Source organism: Hippopotamus amphibius, chromosome 7 (assembly GCF_030028045.1).
Source record: "Hippopotamus amphibius kiboko isolate mHipAmp2 chromosome 7, mHipAmp2.hap2, whole genome shotgun sequence".
Lineage (NCBI taxonomy): Eukaryota > Metazoa > Chordata > Mammalia > Artiodactyla > Hippopotamidae > Hippopotamus > Hippopotamus amphibius.
In genome coordinates this window covers 72,586,144-72,612,369 of record NC_080192.1, presented here as the reverse complement: position 1 = coordinate 72,612,369, position 26,226 = coordinate 72,586,144, and the positions used below count along the sequence as shown (strand labels likewise).

Sequence of the window (26,226 nt, the reverse complement as noted above, 5' to 3'; positions counted from 1 at the left end):
ATGAATTTGCCTGCTCTAGGTACTTTATATAGGAGGAATCATACAGTATTTGTCCTTTTGTGTCAGGCTTATTTCATTTATCATAATTTTTTCAAGGTTCATCTATGTTGTAGTATGTATCAGAATTTCCTTCCTTCTCGAAGCTGGATAATATTCCATTGTATGTGTATACCACATTTTGTTTATCTGTTCCATCTGTTGATAGATCCTTGGATTGCTTCCACCTTTTGCCTATTGTGAATAATGCCACTATGAACGTGGGTGTATAGATATCTCTTTGAGACTCTGCTGTCAGTTCTTTGTAGTATACACTTAAGAGTGGAATTGCTTGATGATATGTTATTTTTATATTTAACTTTCTGATGAACTACCAACTGTTTCCCACAAAGGCTGCACCATTTTACATTTCTACCAACAATGCATGAACTTCTGATTTCTCCACATCCTTGTCAAGGTTGTTATTTTCTGGTGGTTTTTTTTTTGGTTTGTTTGTTTGTTTGTTTTGTTTCGGATAATAGGCTTCCTAATGGGTATGAAACAATATCTCACTATGGTTTTGAGTTATTACTTTTTAGAGAAAAAATTAAACTTTCAATTTCATTCTTCACTTTCTGATATTTAAAAATATTTTATAAGACATATGCTACAAATTTTAAATCTTTGAAAATAAAGAATACGTCATGTATTTGTTTGCTAGGGCTGCCATAACAACATACCACAGACTGGTGGCTTAAACAACAGAAATATATTTTCTCACAGTCTGGAGGCTAGATCTGAGTCCAAGATCAAGGTGCTGGCAGGGTTGGTTTCCTCCGAGGGCCACAAGGGAAGGATCTGTTTAGGCCTTTCTCCTTGGCTTGTTGCTTTGTCCTCACATGGTCATCCCTCTGTGCACGTGGACCCTTGGTGTCTCTGTGTGTTCACATTTCCTCTTATAAGGACAGCAGTCAAATTGGATCAGGGCCTACCCTAACAGCCTCATTTTAACTTAACCACCTCTTTAAAGGCCCTTTCTCCAAACACTGTCACATTTTGAGGTACTGGGGGTTAGAGCGTCAATATACGAATTTTGTGCCACCTACCTCTTCAAGTGCAAACATTATTTGATGTGTTTTAAACAGAAAAAAATTTAAAATAACATAATATACTTTATGTCTTCCTTAAGTATGTTGCACTATATGAACAAAGTCTTCAATATAAATATTATTTTGTCCTAGAAAAATCCTAATGCTCTCAGGAGCCCTGAGGAGTATTCAGGTCAATGTGCTTGTACCTGAAAAACCCCAGACTTTCTGAGTTCTGGCAGGTGGGGGTTACTAAGGCTTCCACTTTTTCCAGGCTCTGGACTTCTTTTGTTCTTGATGATTAAAAGGATAGTCAAAAGTGCTTTTGAGCCCTTCAGATGATTTTTCATGATGGGCTAATGCTTTCAGAGCAAAAACAGCTCCAAATACTGCTCACTTCTGGGGATTTTCATCTACTTCATGGATAATGGTCCAGGAATCCTTAACTAATTTGTTAGCTCTCTGATGGCTACAGTGGTTTGAAAAAAATATTTTGTCTGTCTTTTCTGCATTTTTTTAGTAGGAGGACTGATCTGAATTAAATTACCAGGTCTGCCATTAGAAGGGAAAGTTCAGGATCATTTCCTTCACATATGTTTTAGGGTTGACTCACTGAGATTAGAAAGTATATCCTAAACATCTCATTTAATTAGATTACAAGTATCTACTATATGAAACTACTATAGTTAAAGGCCAACAATATAGTATTAGCATCTAGCTATTAAATTGGAGGACTTAATGTATCTTCCTTTTCCTCATCCTTGTTCAGGGTCTCCTTTCTCTTATTTCATGTTTATAGTGATGGCCTGTGTTACAGAAACCAAATCTGCCCCCACAGGCATTCTAGCAGGTATATCGCCTAACAATCAATAGGCAAAGTGATTGGAGAAACTATATCCTTTGGTAGAATTTATAGTCTTTTTCATTTCTTTTGTCTTTAGGAGGGCTTCTAAAAATACTTGCTAGATCCTTGCTGGTGAGTACATTTTGTTCATTCCAATGGTGAAGCACAAGGAGACATTCTCCTAGAGAAGTGGGGCTGCTCTGTAATCCCTCATTCATTTAGTGCTTCCTGGAGAGCTTGCACCGCATGGGTGGTGCCCTGATGCAAACACTAAGCACTGCAGAGTCTGTCACTGCAGAAGGAGCTCTGAGATGAGAGGTTTGCATCATTAGAGGGCTTTTAGGATTATTTGCAGTTGGAAAAACAAGGGAGGGATGAATTGAAAGTTTAGGGATAATTCTGCTTGAAAAAATAGAAATTATGGAGATTATTTTTGTAAAGGCTGTGAAAAATTAGAGAATTGGATTAATATTGACTTAAAAGCTTTTGTGAAAAGCATCTAATCTGTAGAGAAAAATTCATATTCGCCCATTAACAGAGTAATCTTCAGTCATTAAGCATTGAAATATATCACTGAAGAATTAATATAATCATAGTTTTTATAAAAGGAAATGTAAGTACCATTCAAGTAATTAATCTTCAACCTAATCAAAGCAATTATTTTTTGTTTTATTTTCATAGTGGCTTTTAAAAAAAAAAGTCAGAAACACTGCCTTTTGGCTACAGTCGTAAATCCCCTTCTGAATTTCTGAAGTGCTAGACTGAGAACAGTTTTTAAACTGAGAACAGTTCATAAACTTTAAAAATGTTGCTTTAAAAAAGTTGGAAATCTAATATAGTGTCTTCAAAATTTAAAATTGATGAGCTAATTGATTTTCTTGATTGCTTTAGTATTTACTTTTCCTCTATTTTATAATTACTGAAAAGGACAGTATTTCTCTGCATTTTATTAAAAACACAGTCTCATGTTGGTATTCTGCCAGGGTGGTATTTTTATATCACATTCAAAATGTACTAAACTGAAAATGAGTCATGGTCTGACTTTTTGTAGATCCTCAAGTTGTAATTATGTGCAATTTTTTCTTGCTTTCTTATTAAAAAAACTGACAAAATATATGATAGAAGTAATAAAAATATTTCGGTGAATAGGGATATACTTGAATACTATCATTAAATAAACTTCTAGGACTAAAGTGTATTTTTTGTTTTTGCAAGCTTTAGTAAAAAGCAATAAAATTAATAATGTACAAATGTAATAAATGGTTTCTAATGAGCAATTTATTCATTAGATGTTTTTTACTATTACGGAAATCTCTGTTTTTTCTATTGGACCTCAAATATAAACATTTCCTTTTTACAAATTTGACCTTACATATAGTTTTTTTTTTATTAAATATAATATGCTAAACATGTCATTTGGGAATTTTTCAGTGTTAGGAGACGATATATATATTTTCTACCACCACCACCCCCAAGCTATTTTACTATTTTTTCCTATTTTCAAAAAGACCTCTTCAGGTTTTTTGGAGAAGGAATTTATGTTTGATGGTGTGGATTTTAAGGTACTCTTATGTGTACAAATATTGAGGCATGGAGCATGAGAAACATAAGACACAAATATGGAAAACAAAAAGTGAACAAGACACACTCGCCAGCAAGGTTCTATGAACATTGTAATGTTTAATAACATCAGAGTGGCATTTAGCTTTTTGAACTTAGTTTTAAATAGTGTCATAGAAAAGTTCTAATCAAGAGGCAGAACTAATAACTATCTTTTCCTCTTCTTTCTCCCAACTTTCTGGGGGAGGGGGAAGATGTCCTGTATTACTATGAATTCCTTTATACAACTGAAAAATCTTGATAATGGTTGTTCATTTTCACTTAGCATGGACATATATCAGGCGGCTACATGGCATCAAAGAAGAATCAACATAACAGAAAATTTAAAAGTAAAGAATATGGTGAATACGGTGCCTACAGTGATGACAACTTTGGTACCTATGGTCAGGAGACAGAGGAGGATTATGCCAGTCAACTGAAACAATACAGGCAAGCTAAAGAAACCTCAAATACTGCTTTAGGATCATCTTTTTCTAAAGAACCAGGGAAAAAACAAAGATTGAAAGGAATTCAGCAAGGTGAGTTAAAATGGTCTGTTTTTAAATATAAGACCCTTATTAAAACAGTAGCTATGAAGTAAAAACTTAAATTTCTTAGCCCTTTTCTCACGGTCAGCTTATTCCTATGGTTCCTGAATTCATTTGTATTTATTTTGTAGACCTCGAGGACAAAAATCTACAAATATTTCCATTTGTGTGATATCTTACAATTTGAATTTAAAAGATTTCCTAATATTTTTAAAGTGTATAAAAATGTAAAACAACTTTCCTGTTCTGTCTTTCCCCTCTCTTCTATATGGTATCAGTATACTGAAAAAAATAACCTACCTTTTTCAGTTGTCTCTGTTACTGTGTATTATTGTATATTTTAGACCTGTAAGGAAAGAATCCTGGAAGCTCTTCTTTTATTAGGCTTGAAAGTGTAGTGCTTATCTTTGCTATGTAAATGTACTCAGGACTGTAGACATTCTTCAAAATTGGAAATAAGAACATAATCTAAAGAAATTTCTGGAGCGATAACCTATTCATCTGCTATATTGAGATACATCATCCCTGGAGAGACCAGGGCAAGTTGCCATAGAAATTATGGGTCACATAAAGGTCAGATCAACCTTAAGAATTGTCCAGTCAGTATGTCTGCTTCAAGAAAACTGGAGCAAGATGAGGCTAAGGTGAAGTAGTGAGCATCCAAACCCTATATAACTATCCTTTAACTATCATTGAAAAAAGGAATCAGTTATGACTAAATTTGGTTATTTTTATGGCTTCATTTTTTTTTCTTGATTTCCTAGCAAAATTCCATTGAAAAATATGGATCTAGGCTTTGTTGAACTAAAGAGAAAGGAATTTGTCTATGCGTATGCTATTGTAATTAGTAAGTTTGTTCCTGGTGTCTAGACATAGTGGTGTCGGGGATCATTTCACTTGGGGAATAAAGGGAATGTAGAGGCCGTGTTCATCCCTTCCCACCTGGGGTTTTTCCTTTCAAACTCCTTCTGTTTGTTCTGTTAAAGAATTGAGTATTGCTTTTTATTTTGCCTTTCATTTTTTTCCCCCAGAATTATGAAAGTAATATATGGTCAAATGCAGAAAACCTTTTCTATGTGTAGAAAAGATAACCCAGCTAAGATCAAAGATAAAACAAAAACAATTTTAATCCCTACACCCAGAGACAATTACTATTAATACTTTTGGCATACATTCTTCTAGAATTTTTTGAGAATTATTTTTAACAAAAAACTATACACTGTGGGCTTCCTAGGTGGCACAGTGGTTAAGAATCTGCCTGACAACGCAGAAGTTACAGGTTCGATCCCAGCTCCAGGAAGATCCCACATGCCGTGGAGCAGCTAAGCCCGTGTGCCAAAAAAAAACAAAAAAAACAAACAAACTATACACTGTTATAACTTGTTCTTTTCCCTTAACTATGAGTTGTATCTCAGTTATTCTTATGTCAATGAGTAGATTTTAATGCCTACATTCTATTCAATTAAATAGATATGCCATAATTTGTCTAATAAATTGTTAGGGTTGTTTGTTAGTAATTATTTGAGATTTAAGTTGCACCCATTTTTTTTTAACTCTGTGATTAACCCTGCATATTTATATATATCTCATCTTGACAAACATTTTTTCTTAAGAATAAATGCTGAAATATAGAATTGAGTCAAAAGACATAGCCACATTTGAAGATTTTTGATCCATATACCAAGCTGATATCCAAAAAGGTGATCTAGCAATTTATAACACCCCTGCCAGTGTGTGAAAATGGCAGTTTCTCCAACTCCCTACCAACATTATTCTTTGAGGTGAAAATTGGTATGTTATTTTAAAAATTTTAATTTATTTAATTTTTTTCAATGTAGTGAGACATTTTTTCCATATAGTTATTGACTATTGGGTAGGCTTAAGATCATTAGAAAACATATTTGTTCAATATGACTTTGTGAAAATGAGAAATTACTTTGTATTAAAACTTATTACCCTAATATATAATTTTTGTAATTTGAGTATCTTTTTAGATCCTTTTAAACATCAAGTTTTTCAAAAGTAAAAGACAAGTATAAATTTTGCTTGGAGATACATGTGATATCTATTCTAAATTATCAATAGAAACTCAGTTTGCTACAAATTAATCACTAATACCTACCACATCTTCCTTAGAGGTAAATGTAACATCTAATTCTCTTAAAAACAGAAAACCTTGTTTGTTGCTTTTCTAAGGAAAATTGAGAAGAATAAAACTAGATTTATGTTGTTAACATCCCTTAAGAAACAAAACAGTAAGAAGCAGTACCCACGAAGTAAAATGTAAAGAATGAATTAATTTTTTTAATTGAATCTAGAGGGAAAAAAATGCACTATACATTATAGACTATTTAAAATATGCTATTCTCTGTAAACTAGTAGATTGGTGTGCTGTTTTTTTAACATCTAAAGTACATTTTAACTTTTTTAGGTATTGAACAGAGGGTGAAAAGTTTTAACCTTGCTCGTGGACGCGGTTTGCCGAAGAAAATTAAACGCAAAGACCGTGGGGGAAGGGCCAATAAAGGGCCTAATGTGTTTTCAGGAACGGATGACTTTCAAGAGGTACTGAGAGTTTATATATAATGAGGAGAGGAGCTTTTCCATCTTTTAACTTATTTGGCTGCAAGGAAAGCATTGTGATTTTAATGCTACTTTCCTAGTAAATGAAAATTTTCCATTTCAGATCTAATGAGTATAGATGAATTCCAAAAAAAGAAGTATTGTTTTAATTAGTTATGATACTAGTATACAGATGCAAGTTTAGGTGACCTTGAAATAAAATTGATAAGTTCGAAAGCACCTCAAAAGAAAATTGATATGTTTGAAAGCAAAAACGTTTGTTCTATTAGTTCTCTGTTGTACTTTTCTTTCCTAGGAGTCATTTTCCCTAGATGCAAATAGCAATAAAATGCTAATAGCTCAATATGTAGCAGGACCAAGAAGGGAGACAGTGGTAAATTCACTTACTTATTAGAATTGAAATCCTTGAAAGAGAAGAGAGGAGGTATAAATGGTTGGAAAGATGAATTTATGAACCATGTGTATAATAGATATGAAATAAATATATGTTGAATTGAACTGAACTCTGAACAAGTACACTTCAACCTTGTAGCGACTTTCTGGATTAGAGTGATCCAAGTCCTGTATTCTGCCACTGTTCCAGTATGATTTGATTGAATTATACAGAGCAAGGGTGGGTTATCAATAGCTGCAACCTTAATTGATAGAAAAGGGATAGTAACATATGTAATTGGAAAATGCTCAGTTTTCTAATCTCTGGGTTTTAAGATTATGGGCAAAGATTTCTTAATGTATACTCCTTAATATACTATTTAGGGAGTTGTTAACAGGTGTGACCTAAAAACAAGAAATTTAGGCCCAAATAAATTTGTGAAACCCAGCACACACTACTCTACTCTTAGGGATTCTCAGTCAACATTAATGTATTAAAGGCTCTGAGCAGGTTGGGCATAAAGAAGTCTGTTTTCCTTTGTTCAACCCATTGTTTTCAAAATTTACTTGACCGTGAATTTTTTTCCCCCACATACCTACTAACATTCACTCTTAACTCACTGTTCTGTGGAACAGCAGCTTTGGAAACAAGCTTAGAATATCTGGGTGACTATAACCTGCCTGTCCATCTTTCTAGACACCTGTAGATGTCTAGAATGTGCTGCTTTCGCTAGACCAAATTAATATGAATGCTTTCTAAGTAACCCTTCTCCTGTATTCAATATTTACACCCTATATTGTGAGAAAAAAAAATTAACTTCCAAGAAAGTATGGTTTTGAGCAAGTTACTACCTATCTCTGAGTTTCAGTTTGCTTAACCTATAAAATTAGAATATAGTATTAAATTAACTCTAATGGCCCTTCAAGCACTAACATTTTAAATGTTTACAGATCTGGGTTGCAACTAAAAGATTTCTTTATCATGGAATAGAAAATCAGAATAAATTCTTTGTTTTGCATTTATGAGGTTTAGAATATTTTTTCTTCATCGAGATTAAAACGTTATCAACACTATGTCAGTTTATTGGCTCTCATGAGAGATTTCTTCTTGTTCCAGAAACAAGCAGGAGTGTGTCAGAGTCCAAGAAAGCAGCTCATGTTCAGGAGTAGCTTGGGAGAGGTCCATCCAGGGTAGAGTGGCCGGCATAGATCCATTTCTGTCCTTGCCTTTTCAAGGAGTATAAGATCCTCCAAAGGCCAGATAAACTTAGGGATACCTGCATGTCCACACTGGTTTTCTTGAAAACTCAAGTGTAGTCACAGAACATGCCAACTTTTGATGGATTTTAAAGACTTATTCATTCTGTTGGCCATAAATCTCCTAAAATTTTTTAGTCATTATAGTATCTATTAAATTTTCTATAAATACATATTCTTTTTCTGGTAGATCCTTTAATTTCCTCTTCCTTTTAGTATATTTAAAAAATCTTTTATGCTCTTGTTCCTTATACCAGTATAATACATCTTCTAGAATAAATAAATTTTAAATTGACCAAACGGGTAGTTTGGTTTTTCCCTTGCTTTCTCTGTCTTTTCCTTCTCTCCCTCGTTCCTTCTCTCCCTCTTTCTTTGTTCCTTTCTTCCTTTCTTTTCTGCCATGCCGCATGGCTTGTGGGATCTTAGTTCCCTGACCAGGAATCAAACCCATGCCCCGTGCAGTGGAAGCGCAGAGTACTAACCACTGGACCGCCAGCGAATTCCCTTTCCTTCTTTCTTGAATTGTGTTTTCTTTGAAACAGTGTGATATCCTGCAAAGAGTTCTCTCTTGATTCTGCTAACACGAAATGTAACCTTTGGCAACTCACTAACTCCACTAATCTTCAGTTTTCATACTTGTCCAGTGAGGGTAATGAACTAGATTACTTCTGTGGTTCTTCCAGCTCTTATATTTTATAAAAGATCTTAAGGATAGAGGACAATACAACATTGAAAATCAACTATACTCCAATATAAAATAAAAATTAAATTAAAAATTAAAAAAATAAGGGTAGAGGACATTTATGGTTCTTCTATAGGCTCAAGCATAAAAGATCAGATCTTCTAGGCACTTTATTTTGTCCTGAAATTTTATTTGTTAAAGTTGCTTTAGATTTTCTAGAATACCTTGGTTATAGTCCGGTTTCCCATTGTTATGGATACTGCGATACTAACTACTCATTTAAACAGAACTAAACTGGAAAACAAAGTACACCCTCCCCACCCCCCAAACAATCCTCTGTTAAGACAGTGAGCTATATCATTAGAAAGTAACATAGACATATGTACAGCTTGGTGCATTTTTCAATGTTTTTTTGGGGGGAGTGATTACCTAATATTTTTACTTTTTAATTTCAGAGTTATATTCCTCAAGTTGGCTCACTGACTTTGCATAATGCTCTCTCTTTGGCTGCCTATTTTATTATAGCCACAATTGCTTGTACAGAAGGTATATGTGAACTGGTCATTTATATCTATTTGTTCTAAGTGAGCCTAGAAATAGAAAATGTTTGTAAGTAAAATTTGCATAGATTTAAGACATTTTAAATGATCCTATCAGAGTAGAGTATAAGCAATTTCTTTGTGTTTTCCTGGGGCAATTTGGGTATACGTATATTTTGTAAAAAGAACCCCGAAGGTTATCTACTTTCCTGGTATTCTTGTACTTTTTTTCAGAATTCTTCTAGTAAAATATATATTTCATCAGTTGTGAGTGCTGAGGATCAGATTTAAGTTTAGCTATCTATTGCCGTAAGTGTTTGTTGTGAGGCAATTTCCTATTTTCAGTTGATCGTGCTTTGCTCTCTGTTTTCTAACAAATTGAGGGGAAAAGGAAAACCGATATCAAATCAGAGGAGCAAATATCAATAGTTATTAAGCTCCTATGACGTGCAAGGCACTGTGCATGCTAGGAGCTTGAAAAACAATGCTGTTTTATAGAGCTTATGAGTGGAAGTCCTTAGCTTGGCTAAGGGTCATACTCTCTTGTTACTCAACCTGCTTATACTTGTAGCAAAAGTTGAATAGGAGACTGTGGAGAAGAACTAAGGGAAAGAAGTAGGGCTGTGAGATTTTCTATCATATACTAGTTTTTCTTAATTTTTTTAAATTTAAAAGTTAAAGATAATACATCCTCCATTTTTTCCCCAAAGTACAAAATAACCCTACATGCAAACAATCCATAATTTTTTAGAGATCCATCTAGAGATATACACTGTTAAAGGCAGGAGCATATTCTTTTAGTCTTTTTTTCTTTGTCTTTACTATTATAAACTGGGATCACATTTTCACTTGGTAAGGTATTGTGAAGATTTTATGTCCCCAGATTGTCTTTCCATCTCCTGATTTTTTAATGACAGTGTAATATTCTACCACCTACATGTATCATAATGGGTTTGACTTGTCTCCTAGTTTTGGATGTGTAGAATATTTCTAGATTTTTTCGTTTTGTTTTGTTTCACTTGTAAATAATTTTTCAGTAGTTATTTTTGTGAATAAATCTGTGTGCCTTCCTGATAATTCCTTCAGAATAATCCTGAAAAGTACAAATTTTGTGCCGTACAAATTTTGTGCCAAACAATATGGATATTTTAAGTCTTCTATCAATAATACATGAGAGTGCATATTTTATTGTACCTTTGCCAAAATATTATAGTTAATTTTCAAGGTTTTCATAATTTTATTTTGAAAAACGTAGTTGTATGTCCTCATTAAGTTAAAAATAGTTCTTTGCAATTACTGGTAGCAATAAGCACTTTTCTAGAAGCATCTCTCTCTCCAAATAAATGAATAGCATCAGAATGTTCAGTCTTCACTGCTTTTAATAATCAATGTGTACTGCTTTCTAGATACATTTGACTGTAAATTTTAATACCTTCTTAATACTTCATATGTTTTATTTAAATAAATTTCTTTTCTTGCAGTATAGTAAACCAGGGAAAAAATGGAAGGTTATGACTCAGGAATTTATTAATCAGCACACTGTGGAACATAAAGGAAAACAAATCTGTAAATACTTTCTGGAAGGGAGATGTATTAAGGTAAATTTATAGGGGGTATCACGAATCATTTTAACTTCTGAAATAATCTTTAAAATTTAAAGTCATTTTAGGGGATGGTTAGTTTTTTCATTTCTCATATAGTTGTGATAAAACTGGTTCTTCAAAATGTATCTTGCATTGACTACTGTATATCAGAACTCTTTTAATTCTGGGACAGTAATATAACTTGTTGAAATCAGATTTTATTTAACAAACACATGATACTGGTTGTGTAGCAAGTACTGTTCAAAGTGGATTACTAATATTAAATGTTTTAATCTTTACAGTGACACTGTGAAGTGTAGTTACTGTTATTATCCTCATTTTAAACATGGCCAAATCAGGAGGCTAAATAAGTCCCCAGAGTGGCTCAGCTAGAAATGGTGCGTGCTGGTGGAGCCAGGCAGTACCCTCTGGGGTCCTGCTCACAGTGCTCCCTCTCTGCACATAGCCACATCCACTATCTTGGGCAAAAAATCTAAGGGATTGTTTGAATTATTTTTAGCTCATTATTTAAAACTGGAGATACGACCATAGTTCTACCATGAAATACCATGGAGAAAATTCAGTTCAATGTTTCTTTTTTTTCCTCTTTCTTTCTTCTTTTCTTTTTTGTGAACAGGGAGATCAGTGTAAATTTGATCATGATGCAGAGTTGGAGAAGAGAAAAGAGATCTGCAAATTTTATTTACAAGGGTATTGTACCAAAGGAGAGAACTGCATTTATATGCATAATATCCTTTTATTAAAAACATGTTAACCAAAATATTGCGGTTTTCAAGCATCATTGAAGTTTTAAAAATCATAAATACAACCTAGGAAGCCTAGTTTGATTTTAAATTTAAAATAGCACATTATATAAATCAGGTCTAGTCAGCCTTTGCACTTCAAAAGGGCAAAGTGAGGTTTTTTTCTTTAGGGAAATGAAATAACTTCCCTTTAGAAAAAAAAATCTATGCAATAAATGTACTTTATATTTAATATATTCAGCTTATAAGTATTTTAAGAGACTGTGCTTCCTGAAGTAGTTGGCAACGTATTTATTGTTATTCTGTGACTAAATGATTATTTACTTAGGTTCATAAGTAATAAATTATCATTACTGGAAATTATAAAATCAAAGTCTTGTCAAATCTTACCACCTAATGATAAGCACTATATATTCTCCCCTACTTCTCTCTTTGGAAATCTATACATTTAAATTGTATTCCTGTCTTTTCCCGTATAGCATTTCACTATATATGGTCCTTTAAAAAAAAAAAAAAAAAATATATATATATATATATATGATGACCTTCAGTAAGGACCTTATTTTTTTCCAAATGGTTAGCTCATTTTCTCCTCTACACAGATTTAAAAGATCACCTTTATCATATTCTGAATTTTTTTATGTGCACAGTTCTGCTTCTATACTGCTCTTATACACTGTGCTATTTGACCATTTCCCCCTATAATAGTATATTTGATATTTACTAGGGCAAATACTCCTTTTTTGTTTATCAAATATTATGATAAATTTGTCTTATTCAAGCAAAGAAAATTTTTTTTTCAGATTTGACGTATTTCTTTAGAAACCAGATACCTATTGAACTGTTTCTGAAAGCTTTGCATCTGTTCTTATGTTTTTCTCCATAGTCACACCATCTGTGGCATGACAGTTTTAATTGTATTGGCTACACTTCCAGAAAAATGTTAAATAATAGTGATTGTGGCAGCATAATACATGTTTCAAAGATAATGCCCTATTGCTTTGGCTTGTGGCTGTAGTTTTAAGATTGATTTTAAAAAAATCAAGTTAAGTCTGTATATCCTTATCTTACTAAGAGTTTTTATATCAAAAAAATCTTTAATTTTATCAGTTGCTTTTTGTATCGGCTAAGATGATCACATGATTTTTCTCTCTTGACCTTATCAGTGTGATGATTACAGTAATAAATTTCCTAAAACTGCCCAGAAATTCCCAGAAATACACCACCTGAAAATGGTGTACTTTTCACGTACTTCTAGACTTGGTATTTTCTTTAGAAATTAGTCCCCAAAATTTTAAGATTAGCCTGTAGTTTTCATTATTGTGATATTTGGCTTTAACATATGTCACACCCGTTTATTTTCTTCATAGATATAAGCTCTTGCTACAAAATTTATTTGTTCTGTATTTTATTTTATTGAGTAAAATAACAGTTTACATAATTAAATTACACTATAATATTTGCTATAGCCATTATATTTTTACTTTCAAAATTTTTCTTGGAAAAGAATAGATATATATGTATAACTGAATCACTTTGCTGTATACCTGAAGCTTACACAGCATTGTAAATTAACTGTATTTCAATTAAAAAAATGGTTATTGAGAAAAAAGAATATTAGTGGAGTTAACTAATTATCTAAGCTCTGTTTATACTTAACATTTCAGTATCATGATGCCCTCAACAAACTCTTGAAACTTTAATGTGACTCTTTTGATCAGTGGTGAAAGCATCTAGATTTTGCACAGAATTTTAGGCATAAGTTATATACTGTGGTAATTTGGGAGATGATTTGTGAATTTTTGACCCAAAGCTCTTTCTAAGGAAGTTTGTGTTAATTACCCACATTACTAACTCTACTACGGTAGAAGATATAAACATCTATCACTGACACAAAAAATAATAGGTAATATAGTTGGTACAGTCAAGTTTTTTTTTTTAAAAGTTAAGCTCTTAAAAAAATGTTTTGATACAATAGGGGAGACTTAAAATTTTTTGAATGTGTTGCCATGTATTTAAAATATTTAATCTTAAAATTAAAAATTAAATTATCTGATGTGATTATAGAAAATTTAGTACAGTATATAGTAATAAAGTCTTATTGATTCAGCAGTTATGTTTTTTGGTTTAAAAATATGAGAGTTTGATTTTACGTGGTCTGTTCCTTAATATTTTTATTTACATGAATTTCCATGCAAGTTCTATCATAGTGGAGCAAAATGTTACCAAGGAGACAACTGTAAATTTTCACATGATGATCTGACTAAAGAAACAAAGAAACTTTTGGACAAAGTGAGTAAGAGTTTTGCACCTTGATTATTTGTTAGGTCTCGCCACAGGTTCATTTGACCTGAATCATGTTTTCTAAATCATATTTTATAAAACTCTGCTGAGAAATCAAGGACTTGTTATTCTATATTTTATTCTATTAATGTAGTATGTTAGAAAAGCAGGGATATTAGACTAAGAATTAAGAATCTTCTGTTCTTAAAAGATTAAATTATGTAATGTATGTGAAACACTTCACACCACTCCTAGAAAATAGTAAATGCTCAATTAGTGGCACCTATTACAATCCTTTACTTATTAATGATAGTAAATAATATAATTGCCTTAACCTTTAAAAAAAAGAACATCCATCTCACATAGACACAAAATTAAAGAAATAGAAAAAATTTTTTTCCTTGTGATGAGAACCTTTAGGATTTACTCTCAATAGCTTTCATTTATAATGTACAGCATTGTTTTTATAGCATCTTGTTCTTTTTTTTCTTTCACGTTTTAAAGCTCTTTATTGAAATATAATTGCTTTACGCTATTGTGCCAGTTTTTGCTGTACAGCAAAGTGAATCATCTGTATTTATACATATATGCCCATATCCCCTCCCTCCCGTGACTTCCTCCCATCCTCCCTATCCCAATCCTCTAAGTCATTGCCCATCATCAAGTTGATCTCTCTGTTTCATGCAGCAGTTTCCTACTAGCTGTTTTACATTTGGTAGTGTATATGTGTCAGTGCTATTCTCTCACTTCATCCCAGCGTCCCCTTTGCCCCCCACCCCGTGTCCTCAAGTCCATTCTCTACATCCGCATCTTTATTCTTGCCCTGTCACTGGGTTCATCAGTACCATTTTTTTAGATTCCATATATATGAGTTAGCATATGGTATTTTTCTCTTTCTGGCTTACTTCGCTCTGTATGACAGACTCTAGGTCCATCCACTGCACTACAAATAACTCAATTTCATTCCTTGTTATGGCTGTGTAATATTACATTGTATATATGTGCTACATCTTCTTTATCCATTCATCTGTTGATGGGCATTTAGGTTGCTTCCATGTCCTGGCTATTGTAGATAGTGCTGCAGTGAACTTTGTGGTACATGTTTCTTTTTGGATTATGGTTTTCTCAGGGTATATGCCCAGTAGTGGTTAATTATACTTACCATGTTGTACTCTACATCCCTAGTACTTATTTATCTAACTCGAAGTTTGTACCTTTTTAGTACCTTCATCCAGTTTCTCCTCCCACTGTCCCCTGCCTCTAGTAACCACAAATCTGATCTCTAAAAAAGCTAATTTACTTTGAGAAATATCCTTTACCTCTTTGAACCTCATATTCTTTATAAGAAATTAGTTGGCTATCTCTTGTCTATTTCAACTGTAATATTTTTCTACTAACAAAACTAGTTAAGGCTTCACAATTTTAAATGTGAGGAAGAACGCTTGTTTTGAAGTAGTAATATTTGCCAATTATTTTTAGGTGTTGAATACTGAGGAAGAAGCTACAAATGAAGATGAAAGAGAATTAGAAGAACTTAGAAAGCGTGGCATAACTCCTCTTCCCAAACCACCTCCAGGAGTTGGGCTTCTGCCAACCCCACCAGAGCATTTTCCCTTTTCTGATCCTGAAGATGATTTTCAGACAGATCTCTCTGATGATTTCAAGAAAATTCCATCTCTTTTTGAAATAGTTGTAAAACCTACTGTGGATTTAGCACATAAAATTGGGAAGAAGTGAGTTGAATTTTTCAAAAATGGCTGCATTTCCCCCCTAAAAAGTCTTATTAAGAAACTAGCTTGTATTCCAGTCACGTAACTAAACTTAGGTAGACATAGCAGGTATCTGGCATGCACCCCAGCTGTTGCTTCCCACTTCCTTTTTGTCCCACCCTCTGCTGCCTGCCACCGGTGCTTTTTTCTACAGAATCCTTAACACAGCTTCAGAAACCTCTCCACACACTAATCCTGAAGGGCTGCCAGGCATTCCTACCACCTTGTTATGAGGCATCATTGTCATTGATAGTATCTTCAAATAGTGGGTAACGTGTCTCCAAGCACATTCATTCTTTTAGAGAAGTCGTTCCCTGGGCTATTAGAGGAAAAGCTTTGGGTAAGCTGGATCCAGGTTTGCATTTTCTAACAATACCATTCCAGTCCTGCTTCCATCCACCAGGGTCTGTACATCTGGGCTCTAAGTCCAATTGTTGATAATTTTTTTAATCCTGAACACTCAGGGAAGCCATGCGATCTCAGCAATTGAGGAATAAGAAATCTGTAACAAATATCACAGTTAATGTGAGCCATTAAAAGTATTTCTGTTAAAGTCAAGAAGAAAAGCCTGTCCACTGCTTGGCTACATTTATAGATTAGATCCTAGTCAATGCAAAAAGAGAAAGATATACTAGATATGATTAGAAATGGAGAGGCAGACTCATTATTTGGGCATTTTCCCTTAGTGAAGCCAAAGGAATCACTGACAAAACTATTAGAAGTCGTAGAGTTGTCCCTAGGTGTCTGAGGGGGCTTGGTCCCAGGAAATCCATAGATACCAAACTCCGCAGATTCTTAAGTCTTTTGTACGAAATGGTGAAGTATTTGTATATAACCTTCACACATACTCCTGTATACTTTAAATCATCTCTGGATTACCTATGATACCTAACACAATGGAAATGCTATGTAAATAGTTGTAAATACAATGTAGATGATACGTCAGTAGTTGTTGGAGTACAGCAAATCAAGTTTTGCTTTCAGAACTTTTTGCAATTTTTTTCCTGAGTATTTTCGATCTACAGTTGGTTGAATCTGTGGATGCAGAACCTGCCGATATGGAGGGCCAACTGTAATTAAATTAGGAAGATGCCCAGAAAGAAGAGCAACATTCAGAAACTAAGATCTTTTTATATCCAAGCAATAACAAATTAGAAATTGTAATACAAGGTGTATGTTTATATAGTGTAAATCTAATTTTGTTACAAAAAGGTCTGTGTACGCCTAGAAAAAGCATTAGAAGAGAACCAATCAAAAATTTTATCTCTGGGTCGTGGGAGTAGAGCTGAATCTTATTTTTCTTTGTATTTTTCTATATTTTTCAAAACATCATGTTAAGTTTTAGAACAGATGATAGTAAGCAGCCATTAAGAGAACTGTGGGCTGAAATGAAGGCAAGACACACATGCTGGTGTTTCTACTTATAGATAATACGGAATACGTTGCTCCTTAAAAACACAATTTTCTGATACTGTAAAACATTCAACCAATATCTATTTAGAAATGTAACATTCTCGTTTGCCTCTTTTCTTTGAACTAAGACATATTATTCTTTTGTCTACAGGCCACCAGCATTTTATAACAGTGCCTCACCACCAGGACCACAGTTTCAGGAAAGCAGCCCACATCCTCAGCATATCTATAGTTCTGGGTCAAGTCCAGGTCCCGGACCTAATATGTCTCAGGGCCACAATAGTCCTGTGATGCACGCAGGCTCCCCCGGACATCATGCATGTGCAGGACCTCCTGGTCTACCAATGCCACAGAGCCCACCTCTGCCGCCTGGTCCACCTGGAATCGTAGGCCCTCACAGTCAATCGGGGTTACTTGTGCAACCGGATACGCCTTTGACACCACCAAATATGAGTGGCGCTTATCATTGCCCCGGCTTTCCAGAACACATGATGAAAGTATCTAGAGAGAATCACTGTTCTCCAGGTTCATCACACCTGCAAAGTCCTGGTGAAATGCAGCTCAATACCAGTTATGAGTCCTTACAAAACCCAGCTGAGTTTTATGACAATTACTATTCACAGCATGCTGTACACAATTTTCAGCCACCCAGTAACTCTGGTGGTAAGTTTACCTTTTGAAATAACTCATTTCTGATTTAAAATATCTGGAGTACTATTTTTCTTTAAAAGCATGAAAAGAATGCATGTTTTAAATAAAGCAAAGTAAAATGTGATGAAATTGAAACATTAAAATATGTTTTAAATTTAACCAAATATTTAGATAACTTTAAAAAGTACTTACAATCACATAATAATCTGGTAATCAAATGTGATATTATTGTAACTCAGTTTCTTACAACTCACAGTGGTACTTGTCAAGTGGAGTCTTGTGCTAAATCAGTGTCTCTTTCCATGTTATGTACGTAGATGGGACGTGGCATGGCGAATTTGCCCAGCAGCAGCCTCCTATTGTTCAAGACTCACCTACCCGTGGGAGTGGGTCTGACAGCGGCAGTAATGTCACAGGCCATGGCCCCCTGCCTGCACCAGGTCTCCTCCCTGCAGTGCAGAGAGCTCTGTTTGTCAGACTTACGCAGAAGTACCAAGAAGATGAAGAAGCAAGCAGTACCCAACCGCAGAGGGCGCCAAGCAAGGAGGAAGGTGTGTCAGGTGGTATGATAGCAGCCTACCTATTTGGATCAGTCAGTTCCTGAAATGGTCTTGAATAAGTTAAAATTTGAAAAATAAGTTCCTCTGAACTATCTATTCTATTCCCAATTTGTCTCATAGCTCCTATCTTCTTGGGATTGGTTGTAGTTTCCAGTGCCATTGATGCATTAGTAATTAACTGCAGAGGGTTTGATTTGAAGCAGTAAAGAGATCTGAAGCTGGAGTGTGAGGCCTGGGCAAGCAGACTTGCTATTAATCCCCCCCCCCCTTTTTTTTTTGAAGAAAAGAAATAGAACAGGAACAAGATACATTCTAGTTCAGGAATTTTAGCTTCAGGAATTTTAGCTTGTAACTCAAATTCAAAGTTATTTGACTACTAGAGAGATTTTTATGGGCAGAGGCTTTATACTTCAGGTTCTTCTGTATTATTAAGGAATATTATTTTTAATATAAAAGATTATGTGGGGACATTAAGTTTCCCTTAGTATTAGGTTGGCCAAATTTTTGATATTGATAAGTGTATAGCAATTCATTAATTCAGTTACGGGGAGAAAATTAAATCGCTCAGTTCTTCTTATGAATTACAAAATTGATGTGTTTGACCACTCTTAAACATGAAATTTAGGGCTTCCCTGTTGGTTCAGTGGTTAAGACTCTGTGCTTCTACTGCAGGGGTGGGGCAGGTTTGATCCGTGGTTGGGGAAGTTCTGCGTGCCAGGAGGTGCTGCCAAAAAAGAAGAACCATGAAATTTATGAATAACTGTAAAACTAGATAACACTAGATAGCTACAAGCTATTAAATAAACATTGTTACGTTTTCAAAGAAGGTAATATTAACTCCTCATTTATTTAGTATGACAGGGAAATGAGGAATTTCTAAGTTAATTTCCTATGTAATTTATGTTTACTCTTTTAGGTGCTAATTTTAAGAAACAACCCTTTTTTTTTTGGCTGCGTTGGGTCTTTGTTGCTGCGTGCGGGGTTTCTCTAGTTCTGGTGAGCAGGGGCTACTCTTCGTTGTGGTGTGTGGGCTTCTCGTTTTGGTGGCTTCTCTCATTGCAGAGCACAAGCTCTACACGCACGGGCTTCGAGGTGCACGGGCTTCAAGTGGTTGCAGCACACAGGCTCAGTAGTTGTGGCTTGCAGGCTTTAGAGCGCAGGCTCAGTAGCTGTAGCACCTGGGCTTAGTTGCTCTGCGGCACGTGGGATCTTCCTGGCCAGGGATCGAACCCGTGTCCCCTGCATTGGCAGGATGATTCTTAACCACTGCACTGCATTCTTAACCAGGAAAGTCCCAAGAAACAGCCATTTTTTTTTTTTTTTTTTTTATTTTAGAAACAGCCATTTTAATGGTAGTCTTTGTTTAAAGTGTAACAAAGCTTTATGCTTTCATAAATAAGAAAATTAAAACTTTTCTAGATGATATAAAATTTTATACTATATTACTATATAATTGGTAATGCTTTATGAGGTTTGTTTTCTCAGAATACAGAAAACATCTTAAACTGCTAGGTTTTTTGTGTTTGTGTTCATTTTTACAAATTTTATTGCCTTTATAAATTTTATTTGCCCTTTGATAAAAAGCTGATAGAAACCTCTTAACTATCATTTTCTATCTAATACTTCTTTCCACTGACCTCTACTGTTCTACTTTCTTTCTGCTCTATATTCATTCTTAATCCAAAAAAGAATTTGACTGCTTATAAAATATATTGATATGAAAGTGAAAATAAAATAGCATCTTATCTATTTGGATCAGATTTAGATTGTCTTACCTGTTTGGACCAAGTACCAAATTCTGTGAGTGAAACTCCTATACAGAAATATTTATAATAGCTACAATAGCTGAAAGTGAATCACAAGTCTAGCTCTAGACTTCCTGGAGGTCAAAGGAAAAAAAAGAAAAAGAGATCCAGTGTCTAGAATTAGTTTTTTCAGACACTAAGATATGAGTAAAACTTTTTACCATTGTGATATAGTATTGATATATACTGTTTTAAGCCACATGCCCACCCTAAATATGAGTGATTGTTTTCTCAGCACTGTTCTGTTCAAACTAAGTGTGTAATGCTAAATGTAGAAACACATTAGTGAGCAGTGAGAATATATATGCTGTTCTATTGACCCAAGATATTCTGGGATATATATGAATATGTGTGTGTACATATGTAGATATCCACATAGATATGGCCCATTCAGAGATAACCTATGTGTGTTTTAATGGAGAGGAAGGAGACCCACCCTCCTGAAGCATCAGTTTTTATTCCCTTCTCTACTAGAGAGAAGACCTCTGATGTCTAACACACTACAGTTACACAGGCTTCAAGAGTAAGGCCCAAAGTGTTCTCGTAAAGTTAAAGTATATACATTTTAGGATGTTAGTTTTATTTGTTGTTTCTAATTTAATGTTTGAGTAATTAATATATTCACACAGGTCAAACATCTAAAAATATAATATAGTATGCGTGAAAAGTCCCTACTTGAGTCCACACCTGCTCAGTTCCCTTTGCTCCTTTAACCATCACTGTTAGTGTTTTGTTTTCTTTCCAGGTATTTTTTTAAATAGCTCTCCCTTGTTTTACTGATAAATCCAGAGCTGTGAAGTTTAAGGGATTGCTTGAATTAAAGAGAGCCAAAACATTTTGGTATTCCTCTTCAGGAGTGTTTTCTCTTCTCCCTCAGCCCTGTCTTACCACACATTTCTGAGTTCCTTTTGGCCAGTTGGAATGAAAGGTCCAGATTGTTCTCTGACTGGAAGGACATTACACATGTTCTAGTATCACACTTCTTTCTTTATAGAGGATACCAACTGAATTGTTCATTGTTATACCACATCTTCTCTTGTTGAAACTCTGTCATTTCTTTGATGCGTTTTCTTGAAGTTAGACTACAATTATTTCAGAAATAGTGTGTGTGTTTTTTTTTTTCAATCTTAATTAAGGCCCAGTATGAACGCTTCATTCTTCACCATAGTTTTTGTCTGCATTTAGATGATACTGTGAACTGGTATTCCAGTAGCGAAGAGGAAGAAGGAAGCAGTGTCAAGTCAATACTGAAAACATTACAGAAACAAGCAGAAACTTTAAGGAGTCAACAACAACCTTCCACAGAACTTAGCACTCCTACCGATCCAAGACTTGCTAAAGAGAAGAATAAAGGAAACCAAGTTGTTGACCCTAGACTTAGGACTATCTCAAGGCAAGACATTAGAAAATCTTCGGAGTCTACCCCACTGGATCTTAGACTTGCGTGGGATCCCAGGAAATTAAGAGGGAATGGAAGTGGTCATGTAGGCCCTTCTGTTGGTGGAGCAAAGTTTGATTTACATCATGGAAACGCTGGCCCTGATATCAAGCACGGGAGAGGAGATGACGACGATGAAGACGCAGGAAGAGAACTGAGAGAGAAAGCTTTCTTAATACCTTTGGATTCTTCCCCCGGGATAACGCTCCAGGATCCAAGGTCACAGCTGAGACAGTTCAGTCACATCAAGATGGATATCACCCTAACCAAACCCAACTTTGCAAAACACATCGTGTGGGCTCCAGAAGACTTACTTCCAGTCCCTTTACCTAAACCTGACCCAGTATCTTCAATCAATTTACCTCTGCCCCCTCTTATAGCTGACCAGAGGCTCAGCAGGTTATGGAATACGAAAAGTGATCTTCGTCAGAATACAATGCCCGTTGACGCAAAACTAGCAGCCAAAGCCAAGGTTAACACGACAAACAGAGAAGGCTACCTGGAACAATTTGGAGATTCACATAGTTCAGGAAGCAAGTTAGGAGATCCTAGGCTGCAAAAAAATTTTGATCCTAGACTTCACAGACTGCATAATACAGAGTCTCATCAAGCAGTTATGAAGGATTCCCATACATCAAAGGGCACCCCTCACTTAGCCAGATCAAACCCCGGCTCATCACAGCCCCTGGGGGTGGTGTCTAGCAATTCTGGTCCCGGGGCTTTGCCTCCGTACGCCCCTAAACTCTCATCATCAGCTGGCCTTCCCCTGGGAACTCCAGGTTCAGTTCTTAGTGGTATTAGTTTGTATGACCCTAGAGAGCATGGTTCATCATCTGCATCAGAGCTAGCAACAGAAAATGCAGAGAACCAGAAAAAAAGTGGTGGTTTAAAAAGTAGTGACAAAAATGAGCCTCCTCCTGGAGAAGCAATCCTACCACAGAAAATCGCTCCAAACGTGGATGTCACCGTTGATGGGCCAGCTGACCCACAGGCACATGTTCTCGGGAGCTCCAGTACGGTTCAGGTCCCAGCAGTGCACAGTCTTCCCATTCAGGCCTTAACAGGCTTAATTAGACCCCAGTACAGCGATCCAAGGCAGTCAAAGCAGCCGGGACAGGTGAGCCCCACCCCGGATGATGGTCCCAGTAGAGAAACAGATGACAAGTCTCTGAAGGAGGTTTTTAAAACTTTTGATCCAACTGCTTCACCATTTTGTTAGCTATTGTGTAATTAAGCAGTTCTTTTCACTCTTGTGACTATTGCAGTCCCCTGCTGTTTTGTAACTGGTTTACCTCTATAGTTTATTTATTTTTAAATTATAAACACTTTTCAGCTGCTAGTATCAGAACCACATGAAGTTATATCCTCTAAAGCCTGTGGTATTTTATATAATATTTTTATAATTTTAAGAGACTGTAGTAATTGACATAGAAACCTATATATCATGTTAGCTTCAGTAAAAGTACTTTTATTGTAAATAAACCATCATGAACTCAACACTCTGCCTGAATATATGCCAGTTGTCTTTCATAATCAGTGTTTAGATAAATGATTACCACTTTTATATGGTTATTAGTTTCAAGCAATATACTGTACATTACTTTTCAGAAACAGTATTTTGACTAGGATTCTATTTGTCAACACAGAACTGATTAATATGTAATACTAACTGCTAGCTAAAATGTAAAATGAAGTAAAGAAAACATTTTTTTAATCATAATTAGCAGAGCAGTTCATGTTTAAGGGCATCACTTTTATTAGTACTGGCAATATTATTTGTGTATATGAAGCATTTGAATGTCATATCTTCTAAAAGTATTTTATGGTATACTGTATCATAGAAGTTGGAGATATATAAATAGAATGTTTTGCTAAAGTGAAAAATTCCCAAGTTCTCTAACATAACTTTTTAAATTTAATTTTTCATATTAATAGTTATGAGTTACTGCTGTGTTACATTATGATGTTTATGCGTTTTGATGTTTTTTGTCTTGAGCAGCATAATTTATATTACTTTTTCAAATGATGTAGCTGCAATAATTGTATTCATCATGACTTTGGCAATTTTTAACAAAATTTTAAAAGATCCAGTGAGTCTGTAGTGATTATTGCATTGATAATGTTTTAAATGTCCGGGTTCTATATTTTTTCCTAAATAGCGAAAAAACACAGAGATGGTATAGTCAACTGTATATGGCTACCAATAAAGAATTTCTTTTAGATCTTACCTGACTGGCATTCTATAGCAGAGGAAACTGCCTGGTGTTTTAATGTATTTAATGTCTTCATAGTTTGGAAACCTCCTAATTGATTAGAAATTGTATTTTTATGAAAAATAATTTGTATTCATTCTTGTATATTGCAGTATATAAATAATGGCAACCCTACTTGTTTTATACATATATTATTTATAACTAAAACTAAGTATTACACTTAGCTTCAGGCTAAGTGTATATATTAATATCCTGAACCAGAGGTATATGACAGTATTTCCTAGTAACAACTCCAATAAGTAACTTGAAAAGGAGCATTTCATTATAAAAGACAGTGGAAGTAGAGGAAACCAGCCCTTGAGAAGTGATTTTAAAAATATACAGCATATTTATGTGGGAGCCTAACACTCAGATAGCATATGGTTTAATACTAATGTATATCCTTTCTATTCCCTTCTTCACTTTTTACTTTTTTTCCTCTGATTCCATGCTTAAATGGGGTTGCAGTTAAGTGAACAAGAACTCTGCCTGCCTACATAAGAAGTTCATTGTGTTCTAAGTGGAAGGACAGTTGTTCAAGGGAATGTGAGTTCCTACTATTTATACTTTGGTTACGTTGTTGCCTAAAATGGTTCTGGATAACATTTTTGGGTTAAAAAATGCCGTTTAAAGCCATTACAGAAAGTATTTTCTGACTTACTGTCCAAACGAACTATGTTGTTAATTGAAAAGTCAATAAATTGATAAAACTGACAGAAAAAGTATATATACACACATTTATATTCCTAAGAATAGTATTCCTTTATCAGGATAAAATCAGTAAAATTGCTGAGTTTTAGTAATGAAATTGAAAATTTTAGCAAATCTTTAATTCATAATTTTATAATTATTGTAAGTGATGCTGTTTACATTTAAAATATCGGCACAAGTAAGATCATTTGGCTTGTTAAAGTTCAAAATGGAATCCAAATTTTTCCCCAAATTCTTAACAGAAGGTCCTTTTTACTGAGAGAGACATTAAAAGATTAATTTAAAAGTAAGGCCTAAAAATCATTAATACAAATTATAATGTTTGTTTACTTAGTATTCTTGAGCCCTTATTACATTAGCTAGTGTCCTAGAGGCTATTTTACAAGAAAGTTTGAACTTGCCTTCAAATTTAACAATATATTTTTTATGAAAATGTTTTATTTATGTTTAAAATAATGATTTTTATTTGTGATGCTTTTTAATTGAGATAACTTTAGGGAATATTCTGTTATATCCTGTCAACCTGGATTATTATTTTTTTTTTTGACCTGGATTATTTAATATTCTTTTTTGACATTTTCTTACCAAAATTTAATAAGTAGCCATTTTCTCTAATTAATAAGCTCCTCTTTAAGGTGAATTGGTGTTTTTAGAATCCATCTAATTTGATTTACACTATTACACTGAAAAGTACATTATGTCCCTATTCTCAGAAGCCAAACATTTACAGATAACAGAAATAATAACTGTGTCTTTGAAGAGTCTGCTAGACACATTGAGATGTAACTTAACTATTCATGTTGGTTTGTGAGAGTTTTATACCTGTTCCCTTTGGTGTTGAATAGAGTGGGATATGTCAGGGTGTTGAAGTGGGATGCCCAGATGATCATAATTTAGATCAAGCAACTGCTTTCCCATACCTTGTTTAGTTTGCTCCCAACTCCTGTCTCTGGAGCTTTCCCAGTTAGGATCTCATTCTGAATCTTGAAAATGAACCAGATGTTGGAGGTATTTCAAACTCTGCCTCGGCGATTAGGTCTGTTTTTGTACAGACCCTTTGTGTTACTCAGCCGTGTGTGCCAAACCCCAGAATTAGGTTGCAACCAAAGCAGCCTAATTATGAAATGTTTGCTTAGGTTTCTGTGTCTTTTAACTTGCCATAGGACTTTAGTGGTTTTCCTTGCTAGTCGTCCTTACTTTAAGAGTAGAAGAATAGTTGATTAATAAAAAATCCTATGTGGGTGTTCATATAAGCTACTTGCTGAATTAATTAGAAGAGAGAGAGAGGAAAGAACTTATGAAGGCTAGAGGTTAATGACAATGAATTCATATTCTTGTTCTGAATTGATTTATAGGTGTTTTATCTCAATGTCTAATTCATTACCTATGAAATGGGTATAATTTTGACTGTTCACAGATTTGATGTAAGGAGTGAATGAATTATTAATTTAAAGTATTTGTAAATATAAAATTGCTTTATGACTTTCACAAACATAATCATTACATTCC

At 34.5% G+C, this 26,226-nt stretch overlaps 1 protein-coding gene across 3 annotated transcripts in view; it reads left to right on the top strand.

Annotated features, from left to right (window-relative positions):
• ZC3H6 (zinc finger CCCH-type containing 6) overlaps positions 1-23,710 on the top strand; it is a 54,945-nt gene extending 31,235 nt beyond the window's left edge. The window contains exons 2-11 of one of the 3 annotated variants that reach the window (XM_057741477.1): positions 2,006-2,040; positions 3,794-4,046; positions 6,487-6,620; positions 10,970-11,086; positions 11,709-11,822; positions 14,020-14,127; positions 15,598-15,851; positions 17,452-17,963; positions 18,269-18,502; positions 21,502-23,710. In XM_057741477.1, coding sequence (XP_057597460.1) covers positions 3,818-4,046; positions 6,487-6,620; positions 10,970-11,086; positions 11,709-11,822; positions 14,020-14,127; positions 15,598-15,851; positions 17,452-17,963; positions 18,269-18,502; positions 21,502-22,973 — 3,174 coding nt within the window. In that variant the 5' untranslated portion in view covers positions 2,006-2,040; positions 3,794-3,817 and the 3' untranslated portion in view covers positions 22,974-23,710. The remainder of the gene's footprint in view (positions 1-2,005; positions 2,041-3,793; positions 4,047-6,486; positions 6,621-10,969; positions 11,087-11,708; positions 11,823-14,019; positions 14,128-15,597; positions 15,852-17,451; positions 17,964-18,268; positions 18,503-21,501) is intronic. The other 2 variants (XM_057741474.1, XM_057741475.1) reach the window with 2 other exon arrangements.
• Positions 23,711-26,226: the final 2,516 nt, after the last annotated feature.